The sequence below is a fragment of the Corvus hawaiiensis genome, chromosome 20 (assembly GCF_020740725.1).
Source record: "Corvus hawaiiensis isolate bCorHaw1 chromosome 20, bCorHaw1.pri.cur, whole genome shotgun sequence".
NCBI lineage: Eukaryota > Metazoa > Chordata > Aves > Passeriformes > Corvidae > Corvus > Corvus hawaiiensis.
In genome coordinates, this window is record NC_063232.1 from 6,251,718 (window position 1) to 6,264,263 (window position 12,546).

General features: G+C 59.1%; 2 protein-coding genes across 2 annotated transcripts; both read left to right on the forward strand.

Annotated features, from left to right (window-relative positions):
- The first annotated feature begins 244 nt into the window (after positions 1–244).
- Positions 245–10,156, forward strand: LOC125336419 (ras GTPase-activating protein 4-like). Its single transcript, XM_048324907.1, has 20 exons — positions 245–391; positions 4,764–4,820; positions 5,187–5,300; positions 5,585–5,646; positions 5,764–5,893; positions 6,175–6,256; positions 6,415–6,546; positions 6,626–6,717; positions 6,947–7,070; positions 7,155–7,308; positions 7,603–7,667; positions 7,870–7,982; positions 8,053–8,239; positions 8,467–8,604; positions 8,709–9,032; positions 9,111–9,248; positions 9,341–9,476; positions 9,553–9,673; positions 9,768–9,826; positions 9,972–10,156. The coding sequence occupies exons 1-20, from the start codon at positions 327–329 to the stop codon at positions 10,091–10,093; spliced, it is 2,415 nt and encodes an 804-aa protein (XP_048180864.1). The 5' UTR covers positions 245–326; the 3' UTR covers positions 10,094–10,156.
- Positions 10,157–11,008: 852 nt separating this feature from the next.
- LOC125336431 (DNA-directed RNA polymerase II subunit RPB11-a) lies at positions 11,009–12,432 on the forward strand. Its single transcript, XM_048324940.1, has 4 exons — positions 11,009–11,101; positions 11,241–11,330; positions 11,443–11,617; positions 12,147–12,432. The coding sequence occupies exons 1-4, from the start codon at positions 11,049–11,051 to the stop codon at positions 12,180–12,182; spliced, it is 354 nt and encodes a 117-aa protein (XP_048180897.1). The 5' UTR covers positions 11,009–11,048; the 3' UTR covers positions 12,183–12,432.
- Positions 12,433–12,546: the final 114 nt, after the last annotated feature.

Consider the following 12,546-nt stretch of genomic DNA (forward strand, 5'->3'; position numbering starts at 1 on the left):
GACCCAGCTGGGGGACCCTGCGGGACCCCGGCAGCGCGGGGAGCCCGGCCCCGCCCACCCCGGCGAAACCACGCCCACCCCGCACAGGCCACGCCCACCCCGCACAGGCCACGCCCCCCCCCGCCGACAGCCGACAGAACCACCCAATGGGCGCCGGGGATACGAGCTAGGCCACGCCCTTTTCCCCGCCCCCGCACGCTGATTGGCGGCCGCCGGCGCCGGTCCGCACATGGGCGCTGTGCTCGGGGCCGCGGGTTCGAGGCCGCTGTTTGGCTCCGCTCGGCTCGCCTCGGCTCGGCTCCGCTCCGCTCCGCTGCCCGCCCGCCATGGCCCGGCGCAGCGCCCTCTCCATCCGCATCGTGGAGGGCAGGAACCTGCCCGCCAAGGACATGTGAGTGCCCCCGCGGGGGCCGGGAAAGGCTTGGGGCGGCGGCATCCCGGAGGGACTCCCCTCTTTCCCAGGAGTGCTGCGGGGTGTCCCCCCAACAGGTCCCTGGTGGGGACACCACCCTCGGGGCGGCTTTGGAGAGTCCCCCCTGCTTTGGGGGCTTGCTCAGAATGGTTTTGGGGGGCCACCAGCAATGCATGTGATTTAGGGGCTCACCCCAAGGTGGCTTTAGGATCCCCTTTTGGGGTATCACCCCTTGGGGTATTCCCTCCAGGATGGCTTTGGAGTTGCCTTGCATTGAGGGTTCCCCCCCAGGGTGGCTTTAGGGTCCCCTCCAGCGGTGTGTTTACTTTGGGGGTTCCCTTCAGGGTAGATTTAGGGTACCTCCCAGCAGTGCATGTACTTCGGGGGTTCTCCACAGGATGGCTTTGGAATCCCCCTTGCTTTGGGTTTCCTCCAGGATGGCTTAGCGGTTGCCTTGCTTTGGGGGTTCCCCCAGTGTGGCTTTGAGATCCCCCTTGCTCTGGGGGTTCCCTTCAGGATATTTTTGTGTGCCCCCAGAAGTTCGCAGCGCTTTCGGGGCTCCCTCAGGGGTGCTGTGGTTCCCCCCCGATTTGGGGACACCCCCCGGGATGGGTTTGAGGTTCCCCCCCAGGATCACCCCGTGCTCTGGGATACCCCCAGCAGTGTTTTGGGTACCCCAAGCAGTGCTCCCAGTTTGGGGGCTTCCCCTGTGCTGCCACAGGACAGGGCTGTCCCCACCACACAGACACCCCGCAGGGACCCCCGGACGCGCAGCAGGAGCCGGTACATCCATCCCCAAAGGAGCAGCGGCTGCCCCGGTGCTGTGTCTCCATTCCCGGCTCCATCCCACCTGGCTGAGGTGCGGGGGGCAGCCCTTGGGTCGGGATTTCCCTCCCGGCGGATCCCGGTGTTATCCTCATCGCTCTGGCCCTTATGGGGTGGGATGTGGGGACAGCGCCGGGGTGTCCCCAGCCACCACCAAGGCAGCGGGAAGCTGCTGAGGAGCGCTCGGCAGCCGGAAAAACAGCAAAAATCCCTGCAGCCGTCATGGAAAAAGAGGATAAACAAGGAAAGAAACATGACTTTTTTTTTTTCTTTCTTGTCTTTTTTTTTTTTTTTTTTAAATCCCGTGTGTCAGGGCCTGATTTTTAAATCCCTTGGCACAACTCCCCGCCGGAGCTTGACCCAGCACGGGCAGGCTCTGGGTTTTGGGAGAGCCGGGAAGCCCCCCGGGTGCCACAGCGCCTGGAGCGGAGCTTTCCGGACCGGTGGCTTTGGGACGTGGCGCTGGGCTGGGACAGCGGGGAGGGAAACCCGAGCGCGACCTTGTCCGTGTCTGGCCCCGGCCCCTTCCCCTCCGCTCAGGGGATCCGGTTCCCTGCCCCGGCACGGCTTTTGGGATCGCTGGTTTCCTCCTGGGAATTCCCTCCGCGGGGTGTCCCCGCTGCATGGGCAGCTCAGACCCTGCTGGCAACAGCCAGAGGTGATGGAGCACCCCCAAATCCCCGTGGGGAACCCCCAGATCCCACAGGATTTGGCACAGGGAGTTACGGGAGCCCCCCCCAGCTGAGGCTCTTCCCCCCATCTTCATCCCAGGAAAGCAAAGGAAAGGGTCTGCCTGACTCTTTAAAAATGGTTTTCAATTTTTAAATTTATTTTACTTAATATTGATTTTTTAATGTGACATTTAATTTCTTTTATTTGAATTCCTATTTTATTATTTATTTATTTTATCGGATTATTTTATGTTGGGTAATAAACAATGACAATATTTATTAATCTTTTATTTACTATAATCTATTCTAGTTTTATTTTCACTTTTTTACTTTTTATTCCTTGTTTTTATTTATTTATTTATTATTACTTTTAAATTTTTTTTTTCATTTTTGCCCTTTTCTCTTTTTTATTTCTTCATTTATTTATTCTTTTATTATGTTATTTTTTCTTTTTTTCTTTTTTCTTTTTTCTTTTTTCTTTTTTCTTTTTTCTTTTATTTTTCTCTTTTTTCTTTTTTCTTTTTTCTTTTATTTTTCTCTTTTTTCTTTTTTCTTTTTTCCTTTTTCCTCTATTTTTTATTCTATTTTTCTTTTTTTTGATTCTACTTTTCTTTTCTTTTTTCTTTTATTTTTTCTTCAACTGATTATTCTATATTTAAATTCACTTTTATTTTTTATTCTATTTTTCTTCAATTTATTATTCTATTTTGTCTTTCCTTTTCAATTCTATTTTTTATTTAAATTCCTATTTATTTTATCACCACCCCCAAGGCAGAGCAGCACTGCTGCCTACACCAGTTAATTTTTAATTCCAGCCCTCCGCCGTTCCTTTGCCGGAGGGGTGGCTGCGGGTTCCTTCCCCCTTCCCCCAGTCCTGCCTGTGCTCATTTCCTCTTTCCAAAGCCCGGCCTTCCCCTTTCCAGCTCCTTCCCTGCCCCCAGCGTGCCGGGGTGGGTGCCCAGGCCAGCCCCGCACCCACCGAGCCCGCAGCGCCACAAATCCCTTCGCGACATCCCGGGACAGAGGCTCTGTGCGGGCGATGTCACCCAGCGCCTGCCTTTGGAGCAGGGATTTATCCTCATCCAAAGGCTGCGCCTCGCGTGGCAGCTCGGGCACCTCCCACCGAGGATGGATTCTGCCCATCCTGTGCTTGAATCCCTGGAAAAACGCGATGCCTGAGCGGCTCCGCGGCGTCCGGGGGTCGTGGCTGTGCTGGATGTCCCCGCGCTGGGGACAAGGGTTTGCCGCTGCCGTCCGGGGCAGCCCCGCGTTGCCGGGCACGGCTGGAGCGGGCAGCTGCTCCCTTTCCGCCTGCCCGCTCCCGGCATCCCCGATGGTTTGCACAAGGCAGGAAATGTCAGCAATGGGCTCCGATTAATGGCACTTCACCCGCGGCTCTCCTTAAAAATCCTCTCCGGAGGGCGGCTGGGATGGAATGGGAGCGGGAGCCGGCGAGCAGCTCTTGGCAACCTGCTGCACTGCCAGCCCCGCGGGGCCAAAGGGATGGAAGCGCCTGGGAACACGGATGTTATTGTGGTACCCGGGATGCACAGCCCAGAGAAACCCCTGCAGCCGCGTTTAGCGGGGCAAGGAGTCCCCCAAACCTTTTCAGTCCCCTCCAACCCCTTTTGATTCCCCTAAACCACCTTTTGGTCTCCCCCAAGAACCATTTCAGTCCCCTCCAAGCCCTTTTGAATCCCCCAAAACCCCTTTCAGTCCCCCCTCAAAACCCTTTCAGTGCCCTCCAACCCCTTTTGATTCCCCTAAACCACCTTTTGGTCTCCCCCAAGAACCATTTCAGTCCCCCTCCAATCCCTTTCAGTCCCCCTCCAATCCCTTTCAGTCCCCCTCAAAACCCCTTTCAGTCCCCCTCAAAACCCTTTCAGCCCCCTCCAACCCCTTCAGTCCCTTCAAAGACCATTTGGATCCCCTGAAACTTTTTTAATCGCCCCCAAAACCTTTTCAATCCCCCCAGCAGCTGGCTCTCAGCCTCCCTGGATTTGGGATGTGGAAATCACTCAATGCCTGGGGTCCCCAAGCCCCCACCCGTGCATCCTCCCTTTCCCCAGGACATTTGTCGTTGGCTGACAGTGCCACTGGGGTTGGTGTTAATGAGTTATCCATGCTCCAAGCAGGCTGCTCCGTGCCAGTGGGATGGGAGCCACAGCCTTTCCATGATCTTGGCCAGCCCCCAGGTCCCATCTCCTCTGTCCCTAGCTGGAGTCCCCACCCCTGACCCTGTTTCTGATGAACCGGGGCAATAAGCTGTACAGCCGTGATTATTTTTGGGCAAGGATGACTCGGGTCGTCCCCAGGGAGGACGCACAGTTAAAGTACAGTGGTTGCTGCCCTTCACACCCTCTGCATCCCTGGGGGTGTCCCTAGGGGTGTCCCCATCCCTGCAGTGGTGTTGGGGGTCTGGGAACATTCTGGGGCTGGAGGAGGCTGCTGTGGCCTCACTCCTGGTGTGTGAAATTGGGCTGCAGGTGCCTGAAGCTGCTGTGGGGAAAGGGTGGGTTTTGTTTGCTCCTTGCCTTCCTGTGTGGAAGAGGAAAAGCCACTTCTGGCTGCCAGCAGGACGCAGCAGCCGGACACGGCCAGGGAGGAGTGTCCCCGGTCTGGAAGCACAGCCGGGGTCACCCTGTGCTGGCAGCTGTGGCCAAGTCCACCCGTGGAAGCCTTTGGAGCCTCTGGAGCCCAGCTTTTCCCTCGGGGCTTTGTCTCTACGAGGTCTCCGTTCTGTGAGGGTGTCAGGGCTGAAGGCTTTGGTCACCCATGGCCATAGAGCCCTGTGGGTTGGGTGGTGGCCAGGCTGTGGCTGGTGGCACTGACAGAGCTGTCCCTTGTCCTTCTAGCATGGGGAGCAGTGACCCGTACTGCATCGTGAAGATCGACGATGAGGCCATCATCAGGTGAGTGGCCCAGGTTGCTGGCTGGTCCCTAAAACTGCTGGAGCCCCAAACCTTGCTCCTGGCAGATTTGCTGCAGGCACATTATTATTATCATTACTGTTAAGATCATTATTTATTATTATTTATCTTTCATTATTATTCCCTGCTTTGGGCTGAGATGCTCCTGCAGACACAAGGGGGTCTAACAGCTCATGGGCCCCTTCCCCTATAAGCCACCCCTGTGTCTTGCCAGCCCAGAGCCACAAGACAGGACAAGGACAGGGACAGAGACTCATCCCTGCCCCCAGCCATGTGTTCCCAAAAGCTGGGAAGGTCCCCAGAAGGGGAGCCCTGTCCCCTGTGTCACCAGTGCCACCTGCCCCACAGGACTGCCACGGTGTGGAAGACGCTGTCCCCGTTCTGGGGGGAGGAGTACGAGGTGCAGCTCCAGCCCGGTTTCCACAGCATCTCCATCTACGTCATGGATGAGGATGCACTCAGGTATGGTGGGGGCTTGGCCTGCGGACTCGGTTGGTTGCTTTGGCTCTGTGCATGCTCAGCCCCAGTGTAGACACCAGAGAATCCACCTCTGGCCACGCTGCCCTGGGCTTTGGGACACAAATGGGTGAAGTTAATTCCCGAGGTTATTGTCCAGAGGGTGGCTGATGTGCTCCATGGGGACAGACACACCGTGGTGGCCCCCGTCTAGGATCCCCCAAAGCGGGGGCTGTCCTGCCTGGGCACCAATCCCGCGCCATGTCCTGCTTCCCACTTTTGTTTTCCAGCCGTGATGACGTTATTGGGAAGGTCTGCATCACCCGGGACATGCTGGCAGAGCACCCCAAGGGTAGGGGACAGAGTGGCCGGGGGGTCCCAGCAGGGACCCATCTCCCACCCGTTGGACAAGCTGGTCCTGCGGGGTTCCCCAATGACCCCTCCATGGGGATCCCCCCTTTTCCCACAGGATACAGCGGCTGGATGAGCCTCAGTGAGGTGGACCCTGACGAGGAGGTGCAGGGGGAGATCCACCTGCGGGTGGAGGTCCTGGGTAGCCAGGGCAGCCGGCGGCTGCGCTGCTCCGTGCTGGAGGCCAGGTGAGAGGGGACACGAGGGTGACAGGGGCTGTGTGTGCAGCTGGGACAGGGGTGGTGAGTCCCAGCTGCTCCATGATTCAGTCTCCCTGGTGTATCTGGTCCCTTGGGTGCAGAGCATCCTCCTCACCACCCAGCAGCTGACGGGGGTGCTGGGGCAGGGTCTACCTCATCTGTAGGTCTTTGGGACATATATCTTGAGATTCCTTGAGAGGGGAGTGGGTGCCATGGGTGCCCGTAGGTATTTTGGGAGCTTGCTGGCAAATTCTCCCTCTTCTCGGCAGGGATTTGGCCAGGAAGGACAGGAATGGTGCCTCCGACCCCTTTGTCCGCCTGCGCTACAACGGGAAGACACAGGAGAGCACCGTGAGTGCGATTTCAGCCATCCCCAACCTGCCAAAGGTGCAGGTGGAATCAACCCACGGGGAAGCCCGGAGCCATCCCTGTCCCCCAGCACCCCCAGCTTGGTGTCCCTGAGGGACAGATTCACCTGGCGAGGGGACAAAAACCTGTTGCCTTTGCAGGTGGTGAAGAAATCCTGTTACCCACGCTGGAACGAGACCTTCGAGTTCGAGCTGGCCGAGCCCGCCGGGGAGAAGCTCTGCGTGGAGGTGTGGGACTGGGACCTCGTCGGCAGGAATGACTTCCTGGGCAAGGTGAGTCCCCCAACCCTGTCACTGCTGCCAGGGTCCTGCCCAGCTGCACACCCAGCCCTCTCCTGCCTTCCCCTCCCAGGTGGTGTTCAGCGTCCAGGGGCTGGAGGCAGCCGGGCAGGAGGAGGGGTGGTTCAGGCTGTGGCCGGACAAGTCCAAGCCGATAGAGGACGAGTGAGTTTTGGCAGAGGGTGTTGGGCTGTGCTGGGGGGGGTCCCAGTGTCCTCAGGGGCATTAGGGAGGGGATTTTCCTGGGAAGCATCATCCCTTTGGAGGGGTAGTTTAGAGTGTTGGGCCACCTGCTTGGTGAAGTACTTATCCATCCACCCATCCACCCACCCACCCATCCACCCATCCACCCATCCATCCTTTCATCCCACCCACCCACCCCGTGCTCCTGCAGGTGCCAAGGCAGCCTGGGCTCGCTGCAGCTGCAGGTGAAGCTTCGGGACGAGACGGTGCTTCCCTCCCACTGCTACCAGCCCCTGGTGCAGCTCCTGTGCCAGGAGGTGAAGTCAGGGCGCCAGGTGAGGGGTCCATGCCCAGCCCAGCTCTGTGCTGTGGTGTCTGCCTGCCTCAGGCTGTCACATCATGGTGCCTCTCTCCTCCAGGATGGCCAAGTGCACCTGGTCACCCTCCTGGACGAAACCACCACGGCCGAGTGCCGGCAGGAGGTCGCCATCAACTTGGTCAAACTCTTCCTGGGCCAAGGGCTGGTCAAGGAGTTCCTGGACTTGCTCTTTGAGCTGGAGCTGGCCAAGCCCTGTAAGGCTGGAGTGGAGGCTTCCCATCATCTCCTGGGGCTGCAAAACCTCCAGGGCCTTGTGTGGGGATTTTTTGGGAGTGATGGTTGAGGTGGAATCTGCTGGGTTTATCCCAGCAATTCATGGGCTGAGGTTGGTAGAGGAGCAGGTGGTTTGAGGTTAGGAAATCCCCGTAACTCCCATGGAAATGGCCAGGGGGGCAGGGCACAGCCTCTGGGAATGCCCCCCTTGATGCAGCTGTCCAGGGATGGCTTGTGTCCGTCTCCCAGGCCATGGACCCTCTCCTGTTTTGCAGGTGAGCCCAACACTTTGTTCCGGAGCAACTCTCTGGCCTCGAAGTCGATGGAGTCCTTCCTCAAGGTGCCACACCACCCAAAACCTGCTTTTGCCAAGTCATCCTGGCCCTGGGCTGTTCCCAGGGGCAGAACTGGGAGGGCTGTGCTGGGAAGGCTTGTGCCTTCCCCTGGGGCTGGAAGGCTGGAGAAAATCCATTGGGTGACCCTGGGGGTGTCGGGTGCCAAACCTGCGGCCCATCACCGTCCCCTGTGTGGTCCCTCGGCAGGTGACAGGGATGCCATACCTGCACTTTGTCCTGGGACCCACCATCACCCGCGTGTTCGAGGAGAAGAAATACGTGGAGCTGGACCCCAGCAAGGTGGAGATCAAAGATGTCGGGTAAGGGGCTCGTGGGGTGGCAGGGCAGGGGTGGCCCCAGCCCTGGGGGTGACAGTGACGGTGCTCGCAGGTGCTCGGGGCTGCACCGGGTGCAGACGGAGGGCGAGGTGATCGAGCAGGGCCGCCAGCACCTCCAGTCCTACCTGGGCGAGCTCCTGGACGCCATCGTCAGGTCGGCCCCGGCGTGTCCCCCCGTGATCCGCGCCGCGTTCCGGCAGCTCTTCCAGCGCGTCGGGGAGCGCTTCCCGCAGCACCAGGTCGGGCTGCGGCGGGGGACGGTGTGGGGTCAAACAGGGGCATCCCCAGGGGACAGGGCTCTCTGGGTGTGGTCCCCAGCTGTGGCCAGTGGCGTCTGCTCTCGGGCAGGGGGGCAGCGAGCGGCGCCCAAACAGCAGCCCTGGACACTGGCGCATCGCTGTTTGTGGGGTTGTCCCATGCTGGGAGAGACCCTCACGTGTCTTCCCCACCCCCTCGGTGGTCACAGCACGCCAAATTTGTGGCTGTCACCAGCTTCCTCTGCCTGCGCTTCTTCTCGCCGGCCGTGATGACCCCCAAGCTGTTCCAGCTGCGGGACACCCACGCGGACGCGCGGACCAGCCGCACGCTGCTGCTGCTGGCCAAGGTGCGGCACGGGCCACCGGGGCGAGGCTTTGGGGTGCCTGGCTGTTTCTTGCTGGGGACAGCTGGGGCTCCTGGGGGTGACGCTGCCACCCCCGGGCTCTCCAGGCCATCCAGCTGGTCGGGAACATGGAGCCGGCGGCCGGGCGCGCCAAGGAGCCGTGGCTGTCCCCGCTGCTGCCCGCCCTGCAGCAGGGCACCGCCCGCATGAGGGACTTCATCACCCGCCTGGTGGGAACGGAGGAGGAGCAGGGGGAGGAGGAGGGTGAGGGGCGGCCGCTGGGGCCCCCGCCGGCCGTGGTGAAGGAAGGGCTGCTCCTTGTGCCCAAGACCCGGGGCAAGGGGCCGCTGCTCGCTGCTGCCGCCGGCAAGAAACTCCACTTCTGCCTCACCGGGGAGGCCCTCAGCTTCGGCAAGAGCCCCAGTACAGAGGTAGGGGGGTGCTGGAGGGGCGGGGGAGTGGCAGCGGGGTGGCACTGACCCCTTCTCTGTGTGTGTCCCCTCCATCAGCGTATCGGTGCCATCGCCCTGGGCGATATCCTGGCGGCCGAGAAGGTGGAGGAGAAGAGCTTCGGCAGCTCGCACGTCATGCAGGTGCTCTACATGGGCACGGGCGGGCAGCAGGAGACAGCCTACCTGCAGTGCAAGGTGGGCGGGGGCAGCGGGGACACCCCGGGCGCTGTCGCAGCCCGGGCGCTGTCGCAGCCCGCGGGTCCCTCTGCCTGTCCCCTCTCCCGCAGTGTGTCAACGAGCTGAACCAGTGGCTGTCAGCCCTGCGCAAGGTGTGCGGCAACAACCCCCGCGTGCTCCGCTCCTACCACCCCGGCGTCTTCCGTGGGGACAAATGGAGCTGCTGCCACCAGCGGGACAGGACAGGTACAGGGAGGTGGCCCCGGAGCCCCTCGGGGGTGTTGGGGGGGTCTCCCTGTATGGTGACCCTGCTGGCCCGCAGGGTTGGGATGCGACCGGACCCGGCACGGCGTCACCCTGCAGGACTGGAGTGACCCCCTGGACCCCACGGTGGAGGCTCAGCGCCTCTTCCAGCACCTCCAGGGCCTCCGGGGGACCCTCAGGTGAGTTCCTGCCTCCGGGAGACCCCCCTGCACCTCTCCTGCAGCCCCTCATCCTCCTGCCAAGGGCCCGTCCCTCTCCTCCCCCTCTCCCCAGGGAAAAGTACTGGGAGCTGCTGGAGCCCGAGGATGCCCAGAACGGCCCTCGGGGTGAAGGTAGGTTGGAGGTGGGGGGGTTTTGGAGTTCCTATTGGGGGTGTTCTGGTTGGGAGATGTCCCCAGGGGTCACAAGGGGCTGTGGTGGTTTGGGGGTGACTCCAGGGAGACTGTGGGGTCTCACTGTCCCTACCCTCTCCTGCAGATGCTGCCCTGCCCGAGGGGCTGAGCCAGCTTTTCGCGGTGCTGGGGGACCTGGAGAGTTGTCACCGCCGGGCGCAGCCCCCGGCCCCCGCGGCCCCGGCCCTGCTGCAGCTGCAGACGTGAGAGACCCAGAGTCCTCCCGCCTGGGGGACCGCGGCCGTGGCAATAAAGGCACTTTGTACCCTGCAGCCGTGTCCTGTCTGTCTGTTGGGGCTGGGGGTGGGCACTGGGTGGGGGACTGGTGGCACTGGTGGTGCCACTGGTGCCATTTACACTGGTGACATCTCTTAGGGTCCCGCTGGCGCCATTTCTGGTGGCCTTACTGGTGGTGGCATCACTGGTGGCTCTGCTGGTGGCCTGATGAAAACACTGGGGGGGTTCTCTTGGTGGTGCTAGTGCTGCTGGCACTGCTGCCATCGCTGGATGTCCCTGCTGCTGCTGCCATCGCTGGATGTCCCTGCTGCTGCTGGCACCGCTGCCATCGCTGGATGTCCCTGCTGCTGCTGCTGGCACCGCTGCCATCGCTGGATGTCCCTGCTGCTCGCACCACTGCCATTGCTGGATGTCCCTGCTGCTGCCATTTCTGATGGCCCTACTGCTGCTGGCGGTTCTGTTGGTGGCCTGGTGAAAACACTGCTGGTGGCTCTACTGGTGGCAGCACTGGTGCCATCACTGGGGGTTCTGCTGGTGGCCTATTGCCTGGCAGTGGTGGCATCCCTGGGGTCTCTGCTCACGGCACTGCTGGTGTTACTGGTGGCAGTGGTGCCGTCACCAGTGCCCCTGCTGGTGCCATTTCGGCTGGGCACCGCGGCCGTGTCTGCAGTGGGGACACCGCTGATAGGGTCACTGGTGTGTGTTCTCCTCCTGCAACCGCCGGTGGCCGCACGGGTGGCTCTGAAGTCGGAGCCAGCCCTGCCTCTGCTGCCGTCCCCAGTTCCCCGCGGTAACTGGTCCCGCTGGTGTCTTTGTCAGCAGCGAGTCCTCCCGCCCGCCTGGGGGCGCTGTGGGGCCGGACAGCGGCATCGGGCGGAAGTGACGTTGGCGGAAGTGACGCGGCGGCCGCCATAGCAACGGCGGGATGAACGCGCCTCCGGCCTTCGAGTCTTTCCTGCTCTTCGAGGGCGAGAAAAAGTGAGGGCACACCCGGGGGCGACTAATTAAACCCTAATCAGACTGCAGGGGGCGAGGGGAGGGGGGAGCCCGGGCCTTTCTCCCCAGTCCCGCGCCCGCATGGATCGGTAACATCCCTTTATCCCATCCATCCCCTCAGGATCACCATCAACAAGGACACGAAGGTGCCCAACGCCTGCTTGTTCACCATCAACAAGGAGGACCACACGCTGGGGAACATCATCAAGTCGTAAGTTCAGGCGGGGAGCAAATTTGGGGGGAGGTTTGGGGCTTTTCCTCCCCTCGTTTCGCTGCTGTTTCGTTTTTTTTTTTTAATTTTTTTTTTTTTATTCCCGTTGCAGGCAGTTGCTCAAAGATCCGCAGGTGTTGTTTGCAGGGTATAAGGTCCCACACCCTCTGGAACATAAAATTATCATCCGTGTCCAAACCACCCCTGACTACAGCCCCCAGGAGGCTTTCACCAATGCCATCACGGACCTGATCAGTGAACTCTCCCTCCTGGAAGAGAGGTTCAGGGTAAGTTCATTTTGTTCTTAAAACGATTTGGGCTTGTTATGATTAATCAAAGGGATGGGATCATCGATTAGAGCTGCTGGTTTTTAGGTTTATGAATTAATTGAAGTCACACTCTTTGTGTTGTTCAGCTGCTGTCAAAGCATGGCAGAGCCTGGCTGCTCTAATGTGTATTTATTTTATTTTTTTTTACTTCTCCTGCCATAACTGGGCCAGTATTTTCACTTCTCATCACTTATGCTCAGTTTATTTATTTATTTAGCCCCTAAATTCTGAGATTTAATCTGCTTAATACTATTCAGACAAAACCAGGGGGACTGTGACTAAGAGCCTGCCTCTGATGTGCTGGCAAAAGGCTCCAGGGCACCCATTTGTAAATAAATTCTGGTTTTAATTTCAGTATTATTTTTCTGGTGGTGTAGAGGTTTCCACTGTGGGTTGTTGTGCTTCACAGAACAGTCAGGAATGTTTGAACATCCACCTCTGGCTCAGTAACAGCTCGTAGATGTGTGTTTTTGCTTTTGTTTTACAGGTTGCTATTAAGGACAAACAAGAAGGAATTGAGTAAACCCCCCCCCTTTGGAGCAGACTGTTACTTCTGAGGCAGAATGATGTGTCTGGTAGTTGGATGAAATATTTAAACCTCCCTTCATGGCAAATATTTTCCCCCTTGTCCCACTTCTGTTTAATTTCTGACAGCAGCAGCAATATTTTGCATTTGTTTGTTTTTTTTAATAGCAGACAGGCACTTTGCCAAGAGGATAAATGTCATGTTGGAGTTGGTGGATAAGTCATTAAAGTGATTATTTGTTTTCTGATTGGAGCCTTAAGGCAAGTATTTGGCCTGGGATGTTGGGGAGGTTGTTGTGGGTATGACTCCAGCTGTAGATGAACTCTCTGCTTTTCCTGCCAAAAACTCCAGGCACTGCCAA

Coding starts and splice junctions, on each gene's coding strand:
- LOC125336431 (XM_048324940.1), top strand. CDS start 11,049: ATGAACGCGCCTCCGGCCTTCGAGTCTTTCCTGCTCTTCGAGGGCGAG. Junction 11,331..11,442: donor CTGGGGAACATCATCAAGTC/GTAAGTTCAGGC, acceptor TTCCCGTTGCAG/GCAGTTGCTCAAAGATCCGC. Junction 11,618..12,146: donor TCCTGGAAGAGAGGTTCAGG/GTAAGTTCATTT, acceptor TTTGTTTTACAG/GTTGCTATTAAGGACAAACA.
- LOC125336419 (XM_048324907.1), top strand. CDS start 327: ATGGCCCGGCGCAGCGCCCTCTCCATCCGCATCGTGGAGGGCAGGAAC. Junction 392..4,763: donor AACCTGCCCGCCAAGGACAT/GTGAGTGCCCCC, acceptor TTGTCCTTCTAG/CATGGGGAGCAGTGACCCGT. Junction 8,240..8,466: donor AGCGCTTCCCGCAGCACCAG/GTCGGGCTGCGG, acceptor CGGTGGTCACAG/CACGCCAAATTTGTGGCTGT.